At 36.3% G+C, this 25,428-nt stretch overlaps 2 protein-coding genes across 4 annotated transcripts; both read left to right on the top strand.

Moving 5' to 3' along the window:
• The first annotated feature begins 1,273 nt into the window (after positions 1-1,273).
• Positions 1,274-3,360, top strand: LOC107747577 (vicilin-like seed storage protein At2g18540). The gene is made up of 6 exons (XM_016562173.1): positions 1,274-1,354; positions 1,437-1,541; positions 2,074-2,265; positions 2,624-2,839; positions 2,949-3,101; positions 3,244-3,360. The coding sequence occupies exons 1-6, from the start codon at positions 1,274-1,276 to the stop codon at positions 3,358-3,360; spliced, it is 864 nt and encodes a 287-aa protein (XP_016417659.1).
• Positions 3,361-6,053: 2,693 nt separating this feature from the next.
• Positions 6,054-25,409, top strand: LOC107747010 (integrin beta-6-like). Of its 3 annotated transcripts, none has more exons than XM_016561422.1 (17): positions 6,054-6,099; positions 10,987-11,056; positions 12,138-12,217; positions 13,394-13,592; positions 13,857-14,103; positions 14,340-14,505; positions 14,591-14,752; positions 16,476-16,571; positions 16,941-17,030; positions 19,240-19,374; positions 19,762-20,027; positions 20,104-20,255; positions 21,230-21,452; positions 22,124-22,218; positions 24,364-24,480; positions 24,607-24,773; positions 24,884-25,409. In XM_016561422.1, the coding sequence occupies exons 2-17, from the start codon at positions 11,002-11,004 to the stop codon at positions 24,971-24,973; spliced, it is 2,340 nt and encodes a 779-aa protein (XP_016416908.1). In that variant the 5' UTR covers positions 6,054-6,099; positions 10,987-11,001; the 3' UTR covers positions 24,974-25,409. The 3 variants fall into 3 exon arrangements, with proteins under 3 accessions (XP_016416908.1, XP_016416900.1, XP_016416917.1); XM_016561414.1 differs by lacking the exon at positions 6,054-6,099 and adding an exon at positions 6,658-6,883; XM_016561431.1 differs by lacking the exon at positions 6,054-6,099 and adding an exon at positions 10,880-10,898.
• Positions 25,410-25,428: the final 19 nt, after the last annotated feature.

The following is a 25,428-nucleotide window of genomic DNA, read 5'->3' as shown; positions in this document are numbered from 1 at the left end:
TACCCACTGTATATATATATATATATATATGTGTGTGTGTGTGTGTGTGTGTGTGTATAACTGCCTCCTCATTTTAAAACACCACCGCACGCCACTGGTGTAAAACAGGATAGCCAAACATAGCCTAATAATTTAATATAATAGCTAATAGACTTATCTCATTAGGCTAATCTACGAAAGTCACAGTAATGTTATTTACCATAGCCTTTATGTATGAAATATCTCGAGGGCCATTACTGTATGTGATGAAGCCCCTCAAAATAATTTGTGAGAATATCCACAAATAAAGGGCTATATTTTGTATTCTTTTTGTACATTAATCTTCCTTATCTTTCTTCATTCATGCGTGCCATTTCATCCAGCTCTGTCTTGACACACATATACACATTCAAAATCAAATACACCTATACACAATACATTTGCAAAAAATATATATATGTATCAAAATACAGCTTATATTTTCAAACATTTATTGTAATATTTGAAATGATCTTATTAAGTCCATTATGCATCGTAAAATAGTCTAATGTCTTCACGTTGTTATTCCATTAGGCCTAGGCCTATTTATTAAATAGAGAAACATAGCCTATGTTTATTTACACCAAAGTGTATGTTGGTAGCTACGATCTGAATCGAAGAAAAGCCGCTTGTCTGTAAATATGCCTCAAAAATGTTGTACAAATTTGATAGAGATTATATTTAACCATGCATCATAAATGTTCTAATATATTCTTATTATTAGGCTAATAATAATAGCCTAATAATAATAGTAATAATAATAATAATAAATGCACAATTATTACTGTTACGCTGGTTGACATAATAATGTTATTCCAATTAATATAAACTAATAAAATCATTTACTCAGCAACATCATTATGTCAGCACCAGCAAAATAGATCATAAACACCACAACAAACGGAACGGTCATTTTTGGGCATTTTTTAAATGTTTTAAAACACGCGCAGAAAGTTTGTCCACGGTGTGCGGAGCTAAAAAAAAGAAGAAAAAAAGATGAATTTCAATGCGGAGGATCACTATCGGTCGGTTTTTAAAGAACGACTCTCATCGTAAGTACTAAATTACACCACAAACCGTGTTTTTGTTAGAAGCATTAATGTATCGTCGTTATGGCCAGTCAGAGTTTCGGCGAAGTCGATGAAATGTAGATCTGTGCTTGTGCGGACGGAGATGGTTCAGAGTGAGCTGCATGTATTCAGAGATTATTGAATATTTCAGAGGTATAAAGGATTTGGAGAAGGATTCGGCGAATATGAGGACAAGCGCGATGCTACTTGCAGAGGCGCGCGAGGAGAACGAGAGAGTGAACAGAGCACTGGAAGATCAGGAAAAGGTGCTTGTATGCAAGAAAGATAGAAAGAAAGAAAGTAGCTGTTCCACTTTAAATGAGTGTAGTGTTTTTGTGCTGTTGTCAGGAGTTGCAGATAAGGCGGGAGCGTTTGCGAGAAAGAGCGGAAAATGTGAAAAAAGACGAGGACAAACTCAGGCAGTACAAACTGGATACGGCTAAGGAGCTGCAAGTAAGACAACATTCTGAAACAAATACATGGATAATGAGTCAGTTGACTTAAATGTGACCCTGGACCACAAAACCAGTCATAAGGGTCAATTTTTTTCGAAATGGAGATCTATACATCATCTGAAAGTTGAATAAATAGGCTTTTCATTGATGTATGGTTTGTTAGGGTAGGACAATATTTGGCCGAGATACAACTATTTAAAAATCTGGAATCTGAGGGTGCAAAAAAATCGAAATATTGAGAAAATCGCCTTTAAAGTTGTCCAAATGAATAGCAATGCATATTACAAATCAAAAATTAAGTTTGAATATATTTACAGTAGGAAATTTACAAAATATCTTCATGGAACATGATCTTTACTTAATATCCTAATGATTTTTGGCATAAAAGATCTAAAAAAATCTATAATTTTGACCCATACAATGTATTTTTGGCTATTGCTACAATATACCCCAGCGACTTATGACTGGTTTTGTGGTCCAGGGTCACAAATATCATTGGTAACCTCTTTTTTGTCTTTCTCTCCCTTAAGGAAAATGAGGCCAGACGGTTACGTGCCATACAAAAAACAAAGGAAGAGGAAGCTAAAATCAGAGAGAAAGAAGAGAACATTAAGAAACTAATGACACAGTATGAAGCCCTGCTGGCTCAAAAAGAGCAACTGGACCAGCGCAAACTACTGGCCAAACTCCACCAGGAGAGCACTGCAAAGATGTCTGGAAAGGTAGTCCGACTCTTATTAGTAGTCTAGTCTACTTTTTTGTGTCTGGAAAGGGTGAAAATACAGAAACTACTCAGAGAAACTGTCAGGCTTTCCCCGGACTCACCTGCCTCATTTGACTGAAGAGTGAGGCTTTGGGCGTTAGATCAGCCTTATTCTGTGTGCTTTGGTTTTCAGTTTTCTGAACGATGAGACAGATGGGGTAACAAGAAAGATACTGAGTCGTGTTTTAATGTTTAAAGACAAAATGCATGCATCTCTAGATACATTACACAGGTTCCACCTGTTTTAATATCTAAAATATACTGTATGGTAATGTTACACTTTTTCTTTTGTTTCCTCCTTTTTAATTAAATTTGAGTTTGAGAACACCGGTCGACACCGTGACTGTCATGGAGCGCAGTCCATCAGAAAAGAAATTCTAGAAAGACAAGCTAATGAGAAAGAGGCAGAGCACAAAAAGCTGGAACTGATGAAGGACATAAAGGAACAGCAAACTCGTCTCCTGCACTACACCAAACAACTGCAGCAGCAACAGACAGAGCTAGACAACATACACTCAGAAACACACAAATGGGTAAAAACATACACACATTTAGAGGGTTATGTGCAAAAAGACACGCAGATGTCACTGTGGCACCTCTGTCTTCTGTACAGTCTTTCAAGATTACAGATGTGTTCCACAGGAACTGAAACGGGAGGAATTGCGTTCCACTGCAGAAAGAGAGGAGCTCCAGTACGCTCAGATAAAAGTCAGGATTCGTTCAATTTATCAAATAATCGCACCTTACTGGAGAGAGACTGTGGATATTGAGGACCCCTTCAAGCAGCTGCAACTGGTGAATAATGAGAAATACTTCTGGCATCCTTGAATAAAGCAGTATTTGTTGTTGATATGGTGTTTAAAATGAAATACAGTAAAGTTATAAAATGTTATCACGGCAATGATAAAATGCAACTTTTTTTAAATTTTCCCTCCAGATCCGGAAACATTTTCAGCTTGTGAGAGCTATAGCTGAAGATCGAAATGTTATGACAGCAACTGCAGGTGGAACTGAAGAAGACGACAGGCAGCAGAGATTAAGATCCAAGCTCTGAAAATATATGCACTGAAAACAGCCAGATGTGCCTAAGCTAAATATAAATCATCATCTGGCCTGCCTTATGACAGTATTGTGCACTGTGATGGGAGGGAAAGCAGGGATACTGTACTGAGATTAATAGATTATTAATTTATTGATTTTTATTGAAACTAACATTTTTGTCATAATTTTTGTTATGAAGGATCTACGCATTAAAACATTATTTGATTGAGAAGTGCATAATACATACATACATACATATATTAAAATAATTTAAGTAATAATAAAAATAAATAATAAAAAATTATTTGCATAGTAATTTCTTCCAGTATGAATTAGAAAATTCACACGGTGTAATGTATAAGGTAATAACACTTTCATCACCTTGATTAAATGTCTGTTCAATCTTAATTTCCAAACAAAAATAAAATTATATATTTTTTTCAAGGTAAAAATTTTCATTTTTAAGAACCATAAGTCAAGCAGTTGAGATTTTTGCCTATATCGCTTAATGTTCTCATGTTGCAATAAGGAAATGATGCAATGACCTGCACATCTTAAAGTCAACATAATGTTTATTATAGCGCTTTATACAGTGCAGATTGTTTCAAAGCAGCTTCAGTGTTGAACAGGAACGTAACAGAATCAATTATGCAAACTGCAAAAAATAAGGGCAAATCCAAAAGCAGCTGTGTGGAGATTAAAGATTAATTAAAATTGTTTACCTGAGGATTATTTTTTATTAAAACTAACTTTTTGTCATAACAATTTTTGTTATGAAGGATGCATTAAAAAGATATTTAAGAAGATAAACAACACTACACTGACATTAGCTGCGGAGCAGACTCAACTACATAGTTTTTATTAAATATCTTTGGCATATTTTCACAAATAAGTAGTAGCCTATATTTTCAAAAATGTGCTTTTTAAAATCGAGTCTTTGATAGGTCTTTGATCTAACTGACTGCATAAGAACCACCACTCATCGTTTTCTTGATAAACTCAAGCAACTGTAAATCGTGCTGATTCAGTCAATGCATTTTACTCTCTAAAAAAGATCCGTAATAGGGCACATTTACAGGTGTTTCACCTGAATATTATTTATTTATTTAATTTCAGCGTAGAATTGTCTTACTGTCATTGACCAGCAGATGACGCTATAGTAAGGCCACAAAACGAAGTATCGCAGAACACTCACACCTCTTCAGCATTTTGGTCTTTCGCCTTTATTTTAAGCTTTACTGTCGTTGATAGTTGGCTAAATTTCCGATTATATTTAGATAGTATCTACATTTCACTATCATCTCTTTGGAAGGTCATTTTTGCACCTCTTTAGCTGAAAGCGCACCTCTTTGTAATATCAGCCTGCAGGGTTTTATCATAAATCCAGGAGATTATGTCTAATACTCCCAGGCACCTTGCATGTGTCTGTCTTTCACTGTGTGAGTGTGTTTTCCGCTGTCTGATTACCACAGACTCGAACTCTAATCTAAGAGAGCGTGCCTGTGGTAGGCAATTTACTGTTTCTGATTCTCTCACTCTCATTGCCTTGCCCATTTCTTATTATTTCTGTCAGATGTTCGTTTCTTGATCTATATTAATGACAAGTTCACATTTAATAGCATGTACACCTGTCTCTTTCCCTCCCCCCAGACAGCTGAGAGGACACACACCCTATATCCTGGTGGGACTGAGAAGGTTAGGTGCAAGAGTGTGTGGATGTCTGTGCTTGAGTGTGTGTGTGTGTGTGTGTGTGTGTGTGATATGTAGATAGGAGATCTGTCTTGAACTTTTTCAATCTAAATACCTCCATCACCACCACAGCACCCTGTCAGTCAAAACCCACAGGCTGAACCCCACGATGGAAAGAGACTGTCATGGTCAAAGAGCAAATTTTGCTGTTGTATTCCTGAAATAAAACATTTGAAAAGCCAAAGTTCATTATAAAGCTATTTGTGTTGGATGGCATTTTGAACTAGCCAGATAAGAGATATGCGTGTCTTTGTGGTTTTGTGTAGCTACTTAGGGGGGAAAATAGTGTGCAAAATCTGCATAAAATAAAATAACAAATTAAAATGAACAAATTAAAAATAAATAAACTCCAGTAAAAGTCCTTTACTATATTGTATATATAGTAAATAAAATAACTGTAAGCCATTAAACAATGTATAATTTTATTTTATTATTTTATTAAACAAAATAACATTTTCTTATTGGGGTTTGGTTTCTTAGTCTTTAGTAATAAAACGTCCTCACAAATGTAGTTAAACATGTCAGAAGCTCTGTACTGGTATATATGGTTTATGAGGACACAAATGTGTATAATGACATGGGTACTACAATGTAAACATGATTTATGAGGACACTTCCTGTGTCCCCATAAAACAAAAGGCTTAAAAAACATACAAAACTGTGTTTTATGAAATTCAAAAATTGCCAGTAGTTTTCTGTAAGTGTTAGGTTTAGGTGTAGGGCGATAGAAAATACAGTTTGTACAGTATAAAAACCATTATGCCTATGGAGAGTCCCCATAAACCACATATGCAAGTATGTGTGTGTGTGTGAGTGTGTGTGTGTGTGTGTGTGAAAGAGTACAACCACAAAGCTCTCGCTGCCCACATTATTTTCCCTTTGACTTTATATAAAAGAGACACATTTCCTCAGTGCCTCTCATTCTCTCTCTCTCTTTTTCTCTGCGTTCCATTCATAGTTCAGTGAGGAAGAATGAGGAGTGAATCTGTGCCATTCATTTCTGGTGAGTGTGACTGCAGCCCTCCAACACACACACATCCACGCTTGTTTTTCTAGCACAGTGGGGACTTATTACTGACTTCAGTTGTTTTTATACTGAGCTCAGGATGTTTTCTATATCTTAACCCTCACAGAATGCTTACTGTGTTTTTAAAATTTCATTCAAATGTAATTTAGCATCTTCAGAAAGCCAAAAGTGCCTCAAAGTGTAAAACATTACGTCACTAAATTCGCTTGTATTTAACATGGAATATTTCTTTAAGGCCCCAGTGTTGGCAAAACCTGAGGCACGCGCACATACTGGGCATGCTAAGACCTGTTACTAAACTAAAAAAAGCACCTGACACTGATGGTGGATTTTACTTACCACAGAATCAGTTTCGCTGTCTGACAGACAATAGAAAAACCCCACTGACCTACATGCTGCGCACACACATTCAACAAAATCCACAGTCACACAAGCCCATTTGGCCTGTCAGTCTCTCTCTCACTAATGAAGAAGCTTCACGCTGTGTGTGTGTGTGTGTGTGTGTGTGCGTGTAGTCCTGCAGTTGCTGCCGTCATTCAGGCAGAAAAGTGTGTGTGTATGTGAGAAAAGGGGGTGAGGAAGGGAGCGCAGGCGTCATGCTCCATAAAGCCGCTGTGATAGTTTGAGCGTACTATTGCTTCCGACACACACTTCCAGCCGGACAGACATTCACATACTCCAGTACCACCGTATCCCACTTGCTGCTGTGGATTTGGTTTTGAGAGAGAGGACAGCATGCTAGCTGCTGAGGCCTCCAGGGGTGAGTTACTCCAATCTGATACAGCCAAAATGTGCTTTGAGCAGGGTATCCTGAGTGTCCGAATTTGATCTGCTGTAATGGGAAAAGGTTAAAGTTTATATTGTGTTTATGGCTTTTGAGCAGGTTAAAAAGTTAAAACCAGAGTCACACATACAGTCAAATTCAAATTTAAAATAAAATTTAAGGCTAAATATTTTTTATGCTCAAAGTACGATAGGATAGGATAGGTTAGGATAGGATGGGATATAGGATAGGCTAAGATAGGATAGGCTATACCTGTAGGACACAACAGGATAGGATAGGATATGTAGGATGGTATATAGGATAGATTAGGATAGGATATGGTATGATAGGATAAGATAGGATAGGATATACCTGTAAAATACAACAGGACAGGACAGGACAGGATAGGATAGGATAGAATGGGATAGGTAGGATGGGATATAGGTTATGATAGATTTGGATAGGATATGGTATGATAGGATAGGATATACCTGTAGGATACAACAGGATAAGATAGGATTAATAGGATGGGATGGGATATAAGATATGATATATTAAGAGAGGACATGGCATTATAGGATAGGATAGGATAGGATAGGATCGGATCGGATCAGATAGGATACACCTGAAGAATAAAATAGGATAGATGCAATAGGATAGTTTGGGATAGGATGGGATATTTAATTATATAATATGATAGGATCTAGTAAGATAGGACAGGGAGATATATATGACATGACGGGATTTGATAGGATGGGATATAGGATAGGACAGGATAGGATGAATATAAGATGGGACAGGATATGATATATATGATTTGGTGGGGTTGGATAGGATACTGTATATGATTGAATAGGGATCAGTCTTTTTGTTTCATGTCTCAAATACGCTTCCAGGATCATATACTTTGAATTATTAGACTAGACCAGATCAAAATTGGACACGAGACAAACTTGAGTCTGAGAGTGGCCTTTTCCGGACTTGAGTATTACAACACTGCTATCATATCTTATTCTACTGTATTCCATCCTATATCCCATCCTATCCTTTTCCAATTCTATCCTGTTCTTCCTGTCCCATTTTATCCTTATCCTATATCCAATCCTATCCTATCCCTATCTTACATTTAAATTCCAGTTAAAATTTAAATTCCAAAAGCCATTGTTCTAAATGAAAGTGATCAATTAAATCCTTTTACAAATGGCCTGTTAGTGAAGGGTGTGATGGTCACTGGTCATGAATTTAGCCATTTATGATCCTGAGTGGCGCATCCTTGTTCTTTATTTTGAAAGGTGAGGTATTTTTAATAAATTAGTAATTAAATACAAATAAACATATACATTCGATAAAGATATAATTAATATAAATTGCATAAAATATAAATATGATTAAATACAAATATAAAACGATACAATCTGTCACAAACAAGACCCTTCTGGGTGAGTAGAGCATAGCGATGGTCACTTTTGAATTAGGCAGTAGATCTTTCTTGTAGATCTTCCTGTCACAGATACACACTTCAGGAAAGAAAAATGCAATCTTTGAAAATTTAAGTCATTTCAATTGTAGAAATTTGATTAAATTCAGCGAAAATGGAGAAAATGGTTAAATATGGTGCTTCTCAAACTACTCTCCTAAGAAAAAGTCCCCAGTAATCTCACATATGTGGCCAGAGTTTCAGAAGACTTCTCAACAATGTCTCAAAATTGTGCCAAGATGCCAAGGAATTTTAGAAGAAACAATGCTGATACTTTGAAATGTAACCCCAAGTCTAGGCTATGAAAGAGCAACATCTGAGCTACAATATTTCCATGCCGACCTTGAATTACGATTGTAAAAATGAAAACAATTGAATCTATTGTTACAATAACAATAAAATCTATTATGAGGCCTCACCCACTCGTTCACACTTGTGATCGGATTTACGATCGGATGTTAATCATTACATTTGGTCATTCTTTTGAATTATGAAAACAATGTCCTGTGCTCATTTTGTAGAACTTGACCGGTTAAACATTGACATTGTTTTATCTATATATGTCTGCGCTTTCTGTGGTCTCAGACACAGACTGAGTCACGGCTCTTCACAGCCAGGCGTGGCTCACACACACACACACACACACACACACACCTGTTTTCAGCCATAGAGAGAGGAATGTGTCACATGCAACCACACTCAGCAAATATTAATATTACTCAAGGCCATGGGGATTCCCACAGGCTTTGTTGAAGAATCAGACCGTTCCCTATGGATATTCGGCGATACATGGATACGACAAAGTCAAAAGGTCACCCTTTTGGTAACTAAACTGATTCCCAACAGATGTGCTAGTGATAGTCACATATTTTAAAAGTATTTAGGGGTGGTTTTCCTAAGTAATCTCTATTATGATTGTGTTTGATATCTATAGTAATGTGCTGATAAAGCATGATTCATCTCAGAGTCACGGCCCGAGGTTAACCTCTATGTTTGCTGAAGTCTTGTTTTCAGTCTAATTACATTTCACTGAAGAGTGTGGAGACAAATTCTGTATCTCAATGTATCAACTAAACAATGAAAGAAAATATATTTATGTGTCGTTCACACTGACAGCTATTTGCAGAAGAAATGTGGCCAGAAATCATTCATTTTTAGAGGCGGCGACATGAGTGACAGGTGATATTTTATGTGCAAATGTGACGTTATGGGTGACTGCCAACGGCAACTTAAACAGTGAAGCACTTGTGATGCCTGGCAAGATAGTCAAACTGGAATGCCTAGTTGCAACCAACAGTATAGTGACCTGGGGGCCTCCAGTGATTATTCAGTGTCAGTCAGGGTGTGAATTATAGGGCTTAATTCCCACTTAATTAATTAAAGCTCGATTCCCCCTAAAGCAAATCAACACTACAGTTGGGGGGTATTACATGTATTTGCGTTTTCATAATTCATTTAAATACATATATAGGCCTACATTTCAACAGCATTATCAAATGTTTCAGTAACCATAACAGTTAAGTTACTAGTTAATCAAAACTATATCACAAAAAAGTAGTATTTTGTTTAAAAATGCCATTATGATCAGCGGTTATAGCTAAGTGTGTGCACTGCAAAATATCAGTGTCACATAAAAAATGACGGATTGCATTCCAAAAATACTACCAAGTCAAGTACAATGGAAGTCACTGAATAATTCAGGCTGTGAACGCTCCTTTACAAACGGTCTATTAGCCTACATATACACAGTATTTGAATTTCATAAAAAGATATAAATCAAGTCGCTGCTTCTTTTTTCACAACTACAGCCACATTCATTATTTAAATAGTCCCTGGTTGATTTTTAGTGAAGTCATTTCCCCTAAGGTTCACACAGGAGTCCAATTGACAAGGTGCATTAACTAACTAACCTATGTTAGACTAATAGACAACCAGAGAGCATCTAAATACATTTCATCTTCATTTTAAACAAGATATATATTGCTCCAAAACCACCAAAAACAACTTCGTGTTGTGCCTGCAAAATGCTATAGGCCTATTTGATTTCACGTTTCTAATGCAATGGCATAGACATTTTATTTTCCAATTCGATAGATACACATTTCCCAGATTTCGAGGTAATATAGTTAGTCTCACTCGCAATGTCGCAACTCTATACCACATAAAACCGTGTTTGCAGAAGTGAGAAAGACATCTGAGAAGAAAACGCCACACTACCATAGAAAGTAGCCTACCACAGCAACACGTCTGTAATATATTAAACAAACTTGATCATGTCTAGACTACGAAAAAGGTAACTTCGTCAGAATGATATCGCTTAATAAAATATTGAAATGACCACTAGTAATTCATTGATTTCTTACTCATAAACGTGATGTCAAATGCGTTAGAGAGGTTGTTGTGTTGAGACACATATATGTGTGTGTGTGACAGATATGTGCCCTTGTGAGAGAGTGACTTACCTGTTGTGTTCTCACTTGCACGGAAGTGCATATAAAGGTTGGGCAGGTAAGCGCACGCGCTGAGTCTGTCCAGGTGAGCTCCGACCCGCTCGCGTTTACATGCTCGCATCCCGCGTTTGCTTGCTTGAGAATATGAACTTTATTTTTTCTCCTGTGATCAGAAACCGTGAGGACTAATGGGGATTGTTTCACTCTACATTGTCCTTCACTTCTGGCTCGGCACTGTCGGAGGTAAGACTGAAGACATTTTGATCAATCACACAAATACAGAACATAGGCTACGTGCAGTTTCGTTCCTCATTCAGCTTTTAATCCCGCCTTTAAAATGATCAATCATTTAGAGCAATATGAAGTTTTTTTTAGCTAACTTATGTCCTTCAATATTTTTATTAAACTATATTTGTTTTGAAAATTAAATCATTTTGAACATCTGCATCAATATGACAAAACCTATTTAGATGACTCAAATCTGTCATTTTAAATCTTCCAAGGCTATAGTTTATCTTATTTACATTTAAATTGTTTAATATTTACGCCTCATCTCACGTGTTTTCATGATAAATGTAGCTATGTACTGTAAATAGCGTAAAGTTCTTGTCACTGTCACATAATTATATAAATGCTCATTATGTGAAGATATTAATCACCTTCAAATGTTACATACAGACCTTGAAACTTGGTACATAAAACACAAAGGAACAAACTCATCCTGACATCACAAGACAAGAAGTTACTAAACATGACAAACAAAATTAACATCAAAAAGAATACATATAAAACTTGTAAACAGTCCAAAAAATGCTACTATTCATGCCCTAGTGCATGCTGGGAAGACAGAGATTTGGACTAAACCACAAACCTATTTTCTTTTTCTAGTGTAAGCATTTCTGCACTCACAAATGCGTCAGTCCATCTCATCTGCTGTTTATTGGTTTCACCTAAAAAGACCTACACTGAAAAAAATTTTTCATTCATCCAATTAAAAAAAATTGGGGTAATGATTCACATCTATATTTTTTTTACTTGAGCCAATGAAAAATAAATAACTTGCCCTTTCATTACCCTAAGTGTTTTTAATTAGATGAATGAAACATTTTTTTTCTGTGTAGGCATAAATTGTTGTAATAGAATAGAACCTGTGCAGGTTAAGAGTTAAGATTCATTTTTAGTGTAAATTTAGTCTACTTGCTGTTTAGACTACTTTTTGGCAGAGAGCAAATATATCAGCTGACTCTCTATGGTTTTGATGTTGCGTGAGAAACTTTGTTGCTTTGAGAAAACCACAAACCACGCTGTGCTGTGTCGTGTGCAGGGACGTGTTCTCAATTTAACGCTCTCTCCTGTGACGAGTGTCTGCAGCTGGGGCCACAGTGCGCCTGGTGCACACTACAGGTAACAACTGCTTTTGCTTTCAAAATGTTTCAGAATGCAGTGAACAAACTCTTTTTGAAGGGATAGTTCACTCCAAAAAAGGAAGTAGTACAGTACAATATACTGTAGCAACAATGGTAGTAAATGATTCTTCACATCCTCTTTTTAATTGAAAAATAGCCATGAGGAAGGCACTATAGGGCACATACACTAAAATCTTATTGTCAGTCGGCTTATTTTGCATAATTGTTGACATTAGTGTTTTTTTTTCTTTGACATTTTTTTCTGTGTTTTGTGAAAAGCTGTATGTGTATGTTGCACCACTGGTGTGAAGCCAAAGACACATTTCCATTATTATGGATAACCCTAGTAAAAAATAAAATGCTAAAATGTATTTAAAACATTTATTTCATGCTAAGTATACTACAAACACATTTACATATTTATGTGCTCAGTAAAAATACCCTGCAGTTGTACTCTTAGTATACTAAACTGCTATACTTAAAAGTCTGCTAAACTGAAACAAGTAATTTTGTGCTTAATGCACTTTAATTGTGCGGAAGTATAGTGCTGAAGTCCAAATAAAGATGAAGTATATTTGATTGTGCTAAAGTGGAACTATTGCAAGTATACTTCAGGTACACTTTAAATATCTTGCATTTAAAGACCGATATTATACAGAGACCATACAGTCCTTATTAATGGTGATATTAAAACACATTTTAGGCATAATATTAAGAAATGTGCATTGTGTAATAAATAAATACTCCAAATAAAGTTTAATTATAATTTTATATCAGTAAGTGATGTGTCAATAAAAAAGTTAATACTTAGAATTAAATAAATGTATTTTTAATAAATTATGGCATAGGAATTTTTTCTAGGGAATACACTGAAAAAATAGCAAAGGATTTGCTTTTCAACCATTTTTACTCTGAAATTTCTAGTAAATTTCACAATGTGAAATTTTAAAGCAGAAAGACTAAAAGAGTATATTCATGTACAACATACTCCAATAATATTTGTTTTATTACCTTATTCATTTAGAAAAAAGGTTTACATTGTGAAGTCAAATCACTATAACATAATATAATATAATATAATATATATCAATTTTAGTTTAACTGTCTTATGTCGCTATGCAACAAACAATTGGTAAAGTGTTACCAAAAATAATGAAAATTATTGTTTATCCAGAATTTCACTGACTTCTTCACAATCGACGAGAGATGTGACACACCCGAGGATCTTCTTCAGAAGGGATGCTCCGGCGAATTCGTGGAGTTCCCCGTCACGAACGTCAAAATACTGAAGGATCAAGGCTTAGGAAAGAGCGCCGGCCACACTAACGTTTCGTACATCGCACCACAGAAGATGCGCCTCCAGCTTAGACCAGGTAAAAAAAAAATGGGTGACACAGATTTGAAAATCAAAGAAATGTCTCTCTACCCACAGCTGCTTCTCTGCTGAGGTACTTCCCCTGACGGTAAGATTAGAAAGATTTAGTCATTAAGTGACAGAAAACCAACCACAGATGAACTACACAATGTCTACTGGTGCCGAAGATCACTCTGACCTGGAAAACATTTGTACCACACCGGAATCTCAGAATGTAAACTTGTGCCATTTTTGAGCTTCGTTTGTCATTTCTCTTCCACAGGAAGTCAGCTGACCTTTCAGATTCAAGTGCAGCAACCGGAGGACCATCCGGTGGACATTTATTACCTGATGGACCTGTCAGCGTCTATGTATGATGATCTGAAAATGATCAAAGACTTGGGCTCGACGCTCTCAAAAGAGATGGCTAAGCTTACCAGCAAATTCAGACTAGGATTCGGTTCCTTTGTGGAGAAACCAGTTCTGCCTTTCATCAAGATAACACGCGAAGAGTTGGCCAATCCCTGCAGGTGATTCCCATAATACACCAGCTTAACCAGATCTGAGGGGTCTGCCAGTATAAACCCAAGAAGTAAGATGAATGGGACATCAATGGGGGGAAAGTGTGATTTAATTTCAACCGATCATGTTTATGACCACTGAGCTCAGTGAATTACGTCACATGACATCATCGTCCATTTAGAAGTGAGCGATGAACCGTTTCAGACAATAGAAACCCATTTTTAATCACGCTTCTCTTCTGCAGGAGTGTTGATTTTGAATGTCTCCCCACATTTGGATACCGACACCTTCTGTCGTTAACGAGCAGTACTGACAAGTTCAATGAGATCATCTCAAAGCAACAGGTATCGGCGAACATCGACGTGCCAGAGTGCGGTTTTGACGCCATCATGCAGGCAGCGGTGTGCGGGGTGAGTCGGTTTCCCTTCAAATGCTTCGCTTTTATGGAGAGAACACCATTTTTTTCAACTTCTGGCAATGTCACTGTCAACTCAGGACAGGATTGGCTGGCGGAACGATTCCATGAAGCTGTTGGTGTTCGTGAGCGATGCAGATTCTCATTTTGGGATGGACAGTAAGATGTCCGGCATCGTTGTCCCCAATGATGGAGAGTGTCACTTGGACGACAATAATGAGTATTCCATGACTGCCCATCTGGTAAGGTGAAGTCTGCAGCTTCAGTTCCTGAGTATTCAGGAAATTTGGATCACTTAAAAGAATATTCCAGGTTTCAATGACTAGAATTTAAGCTCTATAGTTGTATTCCATTTGAAACAAATAAGGCTGGGAGGGATAGATGTAGTTTTTAGAAACACATATTTTCAGTATTTCATCGGCTGAACGATCGACACCAAGATAATACCAAGAATAGTACAGTTGAACAGACATATATCACTTAGAGTGATAGTTCACCCAAAAATGAAAATGATCCCATTATTTACTCACCCTCAAGCCATCCTAGGCGTATATGACTTTCTTCTTTCAGATGAATCCAATCAGAGTTATATTAAAAATTGTCTTTGATCTTCCAAGCTGTTTAATGGCAGTTTGTTTATAGGAGCAAAGGAAGCAAAGTTTCTTTACTTTAGCAAAGGAAAACCAGTCTCCTCTTAGCTTACTGTATATCGAAATCCTCTGACATTCTTCTTTACAAATCCTCGTTTTGTACTTCTAATTAGTGACCGTTGTTTTGTTTTGATCTCTCCCCTGCGCTTCCACGTTCGTCACTTCTGAGCGGCGCATGTGCAACGCCGACGTCTTACGTCATCCGCCAGGAACAGTGAGCACAAGCTAGATTAAATTGATTATTATGTTTTAAATATGGTTATTTTTCTTACAAAAACGCATCAATTCGCTACAGGAGGCCTTTGTTCACCCCCCGGAGCCGTGTGAGGCACTTTTTATTATGGATGGATGCGCTTTATTTCACTTCTTTTGGACTGATGAACTGCAACACCCGCTGAATGCCATTAAATAGCTTGGAAGATCAAAGTCTATTTTTAATATAACTCTGACTGGATTCGTCTGAAAGAAGAAAGTCATATACACCTAGGATGCCTTGAGGGTGAGTAATTCATGGGCTAATTTTCATTTTTGGGTGAACTAACCCTTTAAAGCCTTGTTTTCATTTGGATCAAATTAAATGTGGTGTTGAGCTGACAAACGTAGCATTGATGGCTCTAGAAAAAAAGAATTTTAATGCTTCAGTTCCTAAAAGCAAAAGGAAAAGTAATACATTTACATGTATGCGTTTACATCAATATACATTTTGGTAGTTGACATGAAATAATTTTGGGTTATTACTGTATTATTACTGTAAATGCTTTCACAAAAATATGCACTTCATTTTCTAATTATATATACACTATATATGTATATGTATATATATATATATATATATTTTTTTTTTTTATGTGAAAGTGATTTTTGTGTAAACTGAACTGAGCTGGATGATGACATCACTGAATTCAATGATGAACTGCCTTTAACTGAAAATTGAGTGTTTGCTATTGTCCTTCTGCATTATTGACACACTATTTTCCCACTTAGTTCTGTAAAGCTGCTTTGACAATCTGTATTGTTAAAAGCGCTATGTAAATAAAGATGACTTGACATGAAAGCATTTACAGTAATAATTCGGAGTATTATTGTCAGATGCTGTCAATGTAACTTGAGTTGCATTTAACCTGGAATATTCCTTTACAACGTATTTATTTTGAGTTCTTGTTTAATTGCTATATTTTAAATCGAAATAAATTAATTGAATAATGCTTTTTTTAAACAAATGAATGTAGGTATGTCCTGTCTCCTGCAGTATTTCTTGTGAATTTGTTGTCTGACTGAGTGTCTTGTATTTGGTACTTTTCTCATCTGTATTTAGGAGTACCCAACATTAGGGCAGCTTGTGGACAAACTGGTTGAAAACAATATCCTCCTTATATTCGCTGTGACTGACAATCAGAGGCAGAACTATGAGGTGAGAAAAGAGTAAGGGATTTTCTCTCTCATGTTTATTCATTTTAGGCCACAATGAGGCAAACAAAAAGGCATGTGTTTTTCTGTGTATGTGGAACCTGAGAGGACCTGAAGGAAGATATATCAGTGTGTGAATAGACTGCATGAATCACTATTGTATTCAGTTCTCTTTACAACATGTTCAAACACAGTCTTTATCACATCACCCAGACCGACCTCTCATGACACAAATATTTTATGTTCTCTAAATTCTCCTTTACTTTCGTCTTCCCTCCCTTTCTCCATATCGCTCCCCACATCTCAAATTCTGTGGCTGCTCTCCAGGAGTTTGCAGTTGATGTTTAACCACCTTCTTCTGCCTCTCTGATAGAATTATGCAAGTCTGATTCCTGGTGCTACTGTGGGGGTGTTGGCATCCGATTCAAGGAACATTCTGGAACTCATCATGACCTCATATAAGGTACGGTTAGTCTTCACAAGACTCAGTGTATCAAGGGTAATGTGAGAGTGTTCCTGGACGGTTCATGGAAATAATGGCCCTATTAGGCCAACATTCACACATTTGATGATCGTGCACGTGTCATTTATGCTTTGCAACCTTTAGCGTTTGGATTTCTGTGGTCTTTTGAATGTTTTGCAAATTTGGCTGATTTAAGGAAATGTTTTTTTGCAGGCTGACATAGATGAGGTTTCTTAAAATTGTGAGTGATTTAGTGATTAGTTCAAATGGGTTGAGCTTTTGAATTCTATCTGTAAAATTCATAGCTACAGTTGCAAATGAAAAAAATATATATATTTTTTGTTGTAAATATATTTTTAAAGAAACAGAAAAAATATAATAAATGAAAAATACAAATATGATAGATAGATAGATAGATAGATAGATAGATAATTATTATATAGATATATAGATTATTTTTCATTTATTATATTTGTTTGTTAATCATTGAGGAAATGCAAAAAAGCAGAAAACAAATGATTTTTGAATAAGTTGCCTAACTATTCCGAAGTAAAAAAGTAATATATTTAAAATACATTTATTTCATACTAAGTGTAGTTCAAATCTATTAACATATTCACTGACATATCGCTCGAGACTTGCTGATATAAAAATTATAATTAAACTTTATTTGGAGTACTGCTTGTGCACAATGCACATTTCTTAATATTAAGCCTAAAATGTATTTTAATGTCACTGTTGATGAGGATTGTATTATTTTTGAATAATATTGGTCTTTAAATACAAGATATTTAAAGTGTACCTGAAGTACACTTGCAATAGTTCCACTTTAGCACAATCAGATAAACTTAAGTTAGACCATACTGTACTTCCACACAATTAAAGTGCATTAAGCACAAACTTAGTTGTTCCAATTTAGAATACTTAAAGTACAACTGCAGGGTGTTTGTATTAAGTGTAGAGATATGTAAATGTATTTGTAGTATACTTACCATGAAATAAATGTATTTCAAATACATTTTAGTATATTTATTTTTCACTAGGTTTACCAAATGTGGGAGAAAATTATTTATTGGGAATTATTTTTCATGCAGACATGCATCTTATCTGTTCAACGTTTCCCTTTAACCCCCTCGGCTCATTTTCATGAGAATCGCCGTGTTCACAGAGCGTGTCTGCACTCGTTCTATGGCTGTTGTTTGATCTCTTCATCTCCGTTCTCCATCCCCCATTCGCTCTTACCCCTGCCTGCACTCTAATTTTCATCACACCCCTCCAGAAATGACCTGAGCACTGCACATCCCACCCTACCTGACACAGCTCCACTATGGTGGCGTATTATTGAAGTGTAAAGTCTGTGACAAACCTCAGTAAATAAGCTAGAATAGATTATTTGAATTGAAGTTGACAGTCTAACGTCGCTCTGGATGTGTTGGCACCTGGTGTGCTCGTATTGCTGACTCGGCACATGAGTCAGCCAGACACACGATGAGCTGCTCAGGTGCTCAATCTTACATACTTACATAACATTGATGAATTTTTGATCCTGATTGGCTGACACAGGGTTTGGACTATTTGTTTTCTTTAATACCCAGCTTTATGAATTACTTGATTCTAGGGGTGGGCGATATGACCAAAATTTTATATCATGAGTAATTTTATTTCACGGTAATGTTATATATCACGATATAGTTATTTTTGCATTAGCATGAATGACAGACAGCAGGAATATTAGACTGCTGTCACTTTAAGAGCTGCCCGGATCTACTGTTACACGTTTTTTTTCTCAGCTGTTTGCTTTCACTTAAGACCTAAATTACTGTGTTTACAAGAATGCTTGCAAAGACAGGCATTTTGACACATACAGCTGTGTGTATTTAACCATTAAGGCCTATAAAGTAGCAAAAATATCTTCGTTCAACACTCCTGCTCTATGAGCACCGTCTTCACGTGCGGTCGCCTCTCTGACATCGCTCTCTCAAACAGCGCATGCTTATACCAAAATGAGTTCTCTTTTGCTTCTAATTTAATTTTTTTAGTTCTAGTTATGTAGAAAATGATCAGCCTCTTCACTTGGGTCCTGATCACCCTGTCAAGGCTTATTTTGTGGTAATGACTGGCTCGAAGGAAAGTTTTTACATTAAAACATTACAAAAATGATACTCTTCACACATTAACGGACTGTTTGTGTCTGTTGTTTGATTGACAGGAACTGAGGTCAGAGATCGATCTGGAGGTGCTGGGCAACACTGAAGATCTGCAGCTCTCCTTCACAGCACTCTGTCAGGACGGGGCCATCATCACCGGACATAAAAACTGCTCCAATGTCAAAGCTGGTGATGTGGTCAGTTCTTCATTCAATCTTTCCTTACAGTAATGCTTCCCTTGGTAAATTAAAACACGACTGAAACAAAACAAATAAAACCAATGCCTGTCACGTGTCATACGTCTGTTTGATGAAATAACAAACATGTCATATCATGTATGATTTATAATGCAATGATTATAATACTGATATAGTTCGTTGCACCATTGTGCTGACATGACAGCATTTAAACAAGTGTTTAAATAAATCAAACTTCCTGACAGTTACAAACAAACCTCGCCGAACAAGTTGAACACGGTTTGAAAATATTTGCGCAATATGTTGCGAAATATGTAATGTGAAAATGATTTGAATCGTTCACAAATCTCAAAGCAATCGAAACAAAAGTGATCTTTTCTCACTCAGGTATCTTTTAATGTTACGATCGAGTTAAAAGGCTGTCTTGCCGGTCCACGGCGGTTTTCCTTGCGGCCGGTGGGTTTCCAAGATGCCCTGGAGATCGAACTGGAGTCTCAGTGTGTGTGTGACTGTCATCAAACCCCCGAAGCGAACAGCACCTTCTGCAGCCGAGGGCGTGGGGCGCTGGAGTGTGGCGCCTGTGTGTGCGATCCAGGCTTCGTGGGGCCGAAGTGTGAGTGCACAGAGGGCCAAGAACAAATCAGCGACTGCAGGTGAGAACTGCAGGTCATGGAGAGTTTCCTGCGAGGCACTCAGACATACTTTAATGTAAGATTATGTGTGTGGCAGGGCGCATGAAGGTGTGGAGATGTGCAGCGGCCTGGGCGAGTGTTTCTGTGGACAGTGTGTGTGCCACCCGTCCAGTTTTGGACGCGTTTACGGGCCGTACTGCGAGTGCGACGACTTTTCCTGCCTCAGGTTCAGAGGAGAGCTTTGCGGAGGTCAGTACCCAGTGTAACCCTTTGAGTGGAGGGAAAGAAAGCACTGGCACTGTGGGAGGGATATTTGATCTGTGGAATGTTAATGAAAGAATAACACGCTGATAATCGCCAAAACAGTTGCTGTACTCGGGAGGACACGGGGCGGAAGGGTTTAATGCGGGCCGTCTCATGTTTATATATATTTGCATATCAGTGCAAGTGTGCAATGTGAGCTTTTTATATTTACCTTAGGGCTGTCGATTTAAGGTGATTATCACAATCATTATGTGTGATTCAATTATTTAAAAAAACAGTGAAAATAATGAATGAAATTAATAAAATTCATGTTTGAAGCCTTTGTCTAGCTTAAAAGTCTAATGTTAACTTATGCTAATAAAATTAAGGTAAATGCTGTTTTCAGCAAATATTGGTCATTGATTATGTTATTTTGATGAATGAATCAGCATGTAATTATTAACAAACTTATGAACTGATAAAACTGATTTATTATTAATAATGAAATTTTTTAGTTTTTTTAATATTTAATGTTTTAATATCTCACATGCTCACCAATGCTGCAATATATGATCATACATACAGTAAAAACTGTAATATTGTGAAATATTATTAGTTTAAAATAACTTAATAATATTATTATTAGTTTATTCCTGTGACGCAAATATGAATTTTCAGCATCATTACTCCAGTCTTCAGTGTCACATGATCCTTCAGAAATCATTCTACTATGCTGATTTGCTGCTCAAGAAACATTTCCTATTATTATTATTAATAATGTATATATTTCTGTGGAAACTGTGATGAAGAAGGAAAGTAAATTTAAAAAAATGCATTTAATTAAAATTGAAATCTTTTGTGTTATAAATGTCTTTTATTGTCACTTTTGATCAATGTGATGCTTCCATACTGATTTAAAGCATTCATTTCTTTTTTTTTAAATATTGTTGTATATATTTCCTTTATGTTTGTTTGTGTAGGTCACGGGGAATGTGACTGTGGTGAGTGTGTGTGTCACAGCGGTTGGATGGGAGAATTCTGTAACTGCAGCACCAGCAACAGCTCATGCGTGTCTCTGGATGGTTCCATCTGCAGCGGACGGGGCAAGTGTGTGTGTGGGAAGTGCGAGTGCACCGTTCCCGGAGCCTCAGGAGAGTGGTGCCAAAGGTGCCCAACCTGTGGAGATATCTGTAGCTTGCCCAGGTAAAGACATGCATGTCTATCTGTGACTAAAACTGAGTTTCATAATGAAAATGCAGCATCGAAAGCCAATTGTTTTGGCTACAATCTGGTTTGAATCATTGTGGGCTGTCTGATATTTTTGTAATAAGCAGTTCAAGAAATTGTGAGATGTTAATATTTATGTTATTATATAATTTCTATAATTTCATTATTTAAATGGCCTAATTAGAATAATATTTGTTTATTTTTTTAATGTGATTATTGCCATTAATACATGTAAGTGTATTTGAAAATTTGTTTCTTATCGCTTATTTTAAATGGACCTCCAGCTTTCGGCTTTCAGAGCAATTTTCGTCATGACTATTGTGTTTGTTTGTGTGTGTGTGTGTGTGTGGGCAGCTCTGTGTGTTTTTATGAGTTGTCTTGTCCACTCATTTCCAGAGGGCATATATGAGCACCAAAAGGCATGTGGCAGCTCTGCAGTATTGCATTTCCTTCCCACTAAAGGTCCTGTCACCCTGCGGGTCATTTGACTCTGTGATAGAGCGATACAGAGAGAATGAGACTGAAAATGAGAGAGTGCATCTCTGGGAAAAACACTCACAAAGAACACAAAACAAAGCTTCCTCTAGAGACGAACTCTCTGTGGGGTCGACAGGATTTTTTTAAAGTGTTGTCTTTGTGTCCCGCAGGTCTTGTGTGGAGTGTCACCTCAAAGCTAAGGACCCGTTGGACGAGTGTGCTGTGAAGTGCAACTCCCTACATGCCACTGTCAGCAATTCCACAGGTCAGAATCCATTGATTTGTTCTCTGCAGTGTCTGTTTATCAGCGGTCACATGGTCAGTAGGGTAGTTGTTTGTTAGGCAAAAATGTTTCATTTAATGTACGCCTTTTTAAAGGAACAGTATAGCTAAAAATTAAAAAATATTAATTCAAAATTTGCCTCATGTCATTCTAAACCTGTATATTCCAAGTCTTCATAGTCAATTTTATGATACTTTATGGCAAGTATTTATGGCAATATTTCAACATTTATATATCTATAAAACATACTCATATCTATTTTCATGTAGTACTTATTTTTCATCCACTAGTATCTATTCCATAAGGAACTAGTACTTATTTGTGGGATACTAGTGCTTATTCTTTAGATACTAGTACCTATTAAATAGACACTAGTATTTATTTATTACATACTACTAATTATCCACTATATATTAATTCTTATTATTAGATACTAGTAATAAGATTTTAATTGAACTCTACAGTGCCCATTCTGACTAGTCATAACATAAGACTAATAAAATAGCTGTGACGAGTATAATAAGATTTATTACTAGTAAGAATTACAAAAATATACTAGTGTCTACTGAATAAGTACTAGTACCTAATTAATAACTACTAGTATCTATTAAATAGGTACTAGTATCTAATGAAAAGTAATAGTATTTAATAAATAAGTACTATGAATACTTACTAGTACTATTTTAAAAGATACTAGTCACAATTGCAATACATACTAGTCAGTATGTTAATATCTTAATGACAGATCCCCATAGAAGTCAATAGTAATCATTTGAAATATTACTAGTAACAGCAGAATAGTTACTAGTCACTATTGAAATAAGTACTAGTATCTAATGAATAAGAACTAGTATCTTTAAAAAGTTACTAGTACCTAAAGAATAATTAGCAGTAGTAGCTACAGAATAAGCACTAGCCAGTGAATAAATACAAGTACTTAATGGAATAGATGCTAGTAACTAACAAAATAAGTACTGCTAGCATGAAAATGGATACTATTAAGTTTTAAGGATTAAATGTTAAAAATGCTTGCCATATACTTTCATGCTGATTTCTTCAAAAACCTCAAATGTGTCTTAATGTACTCCTACCAGCTCATACAAAGCAGACATCCTTTAGAACGGCCCTCTTGACACTTCTCAAAGGGAAACATGCTATTTAGCTTGTTGTGTGGAGAGCCTATTGTTGGGGCCCGTTGGGTTTCAAAACCCTTGAGTGTCTATACAAGATCAGCCTATTATATGAACCCTGAGATCACAAGGCAACTGGTGCTGTGGAGGCTGGCTCTATACGCTCTCTGACTGGAAGACAATCAAAAGACACAAAACACTGTCTGTCTTTGATAAAGACATGAGAGGGACACAGGAAAGAGATATAAAGAGATTGAAGGGAATAAAAAAGACTGTTTTTAAATGGGATAATATCATACATACACGACTTGGTATATATATATATAGGGAATTTGATGAATATTATAGTGATGAATAATTAATTTTAAGGATAAAATGTAGTAAGGGATTTGATTTTGCCCATCAGGAGTGAACTGGAGTGTGAAAAGTGGTTATTTTAGGACAGATGTTTGGAGAGGCAGAGTTTAAAAAGTAGAGGTCTTGGTGATGTCATCAGAAAAGAACATTTGTTTTAGAGGCGGACATAATACATTTTGATTAAAGATTCAATATTTTCACTTTTAGTTTTTGAACATTCAAGACCATGTATTAAGAAAATAAAAAGGGTCAAATTTGTTTTCATGTTAAATAAATAAACACACACACACACAGGTTTGTTTTTGTGAGAGGGTGCTTCTACTAAATACTGAGCATTTTTCAGTTTTTCTTTTTTAATAAATTTGCAAAAATGTCAACAATTCTGTGTTTTTCTGTCAATATGGCTGGCTGTGTGTACATTAATGAGGAAAAAAAACTAACTTAAATGATTTTAGCAAATGGCTGCAATATAACAAAGAGTGAAAAATTTAAGGGGGTCTGAATACTTTCCGTACCCACTGTATATATATATGTATGTGTGTGTGTGTGTGTGTATATATATATATATGTGTGTGTGTGTGTGTGTGTTAAAAGCATCTGCTAAATGCATAATGTAAGTGTAATATATTTTTATTGTCAGATTTTGAGGAGAGTCGGGCGGCATTGTGCACCTTACAGAATGAGGACTACTGTCTACTGTCATTCAGCTTGGTGGACAGTGATCACGGCAGCATTATTTACAACCCCAAGCTTTACGGTGAGACTAATGACTAATTTTTTTAATACATGAACATATACAGTTTAACTTATACATTGTGGCATTATACATTAGAATAAAGTTCCATATTATTTTTTTAATTGTTTGTGCATAACTCTCCTTCAGACTGCCCTGAGCCGCCAAACGCACTGTTGATCGCTCTGGGCGTGTGCATGTCTGTCCTCATTATTGGCATTACTCTCCTTGTGATCTGGAAGTTTCTTGTTTCTGTCCATGACCGGAAAGAGGTTGCCAAGTTTGAGGCAGAGAAGGCGAAAGCAAAATGGCAGTCGGTATGATAACATTGTCAAGAGAGCATTACACTGAATTTTCTGTTCATTTGAATGTGTTAAAAGCCTAATATACTTTAAATAACTGTGTTTTGTCCCTCTTTTGTCCTCAGGGCACAAATCCTCTTTTCAGGAGCTCGACATCAACTTTTAAAAATGTGACCTACAAAAACGCAGGGCAGCAGAAAAGTGACATTTCTTAGGGCTACTGACCACCTTTGTGTGTTAAAACACAAAATGCAGGCTTCTATTTACCAGGAGCAATTACTTTTTATGAATGATTTATTTTCTTGTATACTGTACAAGTGAGTGAGAGAGAGAGAGAGAGAGTGTGTGTGTGTGTGTGTGTGTGTGTGTGCTTGTAAGCTGGGGGCAGGACTGTCAGATACTGGCAGGGAATTTATTTTAAAAACTGTAAATAATTTAAACAATGTGTTGTGCTGCTAAAAGTGCTAAAGGTACTGTTAAATCTGGGCAACACTGGATCTTCTTGTTTTACGTTTAGCGTTTCTTGTGGTTGTTGCAGCAAAATGTAGTTATTTGTGACAGATGTTTGTGATTGGTTAGTTCAGGCTGAGCCTTTTGTAATTAGATATGATTAATTATGGTTTTGCTGGATCAAATGTAAAAAAAAAAAAAAAAACAAGTCTGTCTACTT

Source organism: Sinocyclocheilus rhinocerous, unplaced genomic scaffold (genome assembly GCF_001515625.1).
Source record: "Sinocyclocheilus rhinocerous isolate Xijiao unplaced genomic scaffold, SAMN03320098_v1.1 scaffold671, whole genome shotgun sequence".
Classification (NCBI taxonomy): Eukaryota; Metazoa; Chordata; class Actinopteri; order Cypriniformes; family Cyprinidae; genus Sinocyclocheilus; species Sinocyclocheilus rhinocerous.
This window is presented reverse-complemented; position numbering and strand designations above follow the sequence as displayed.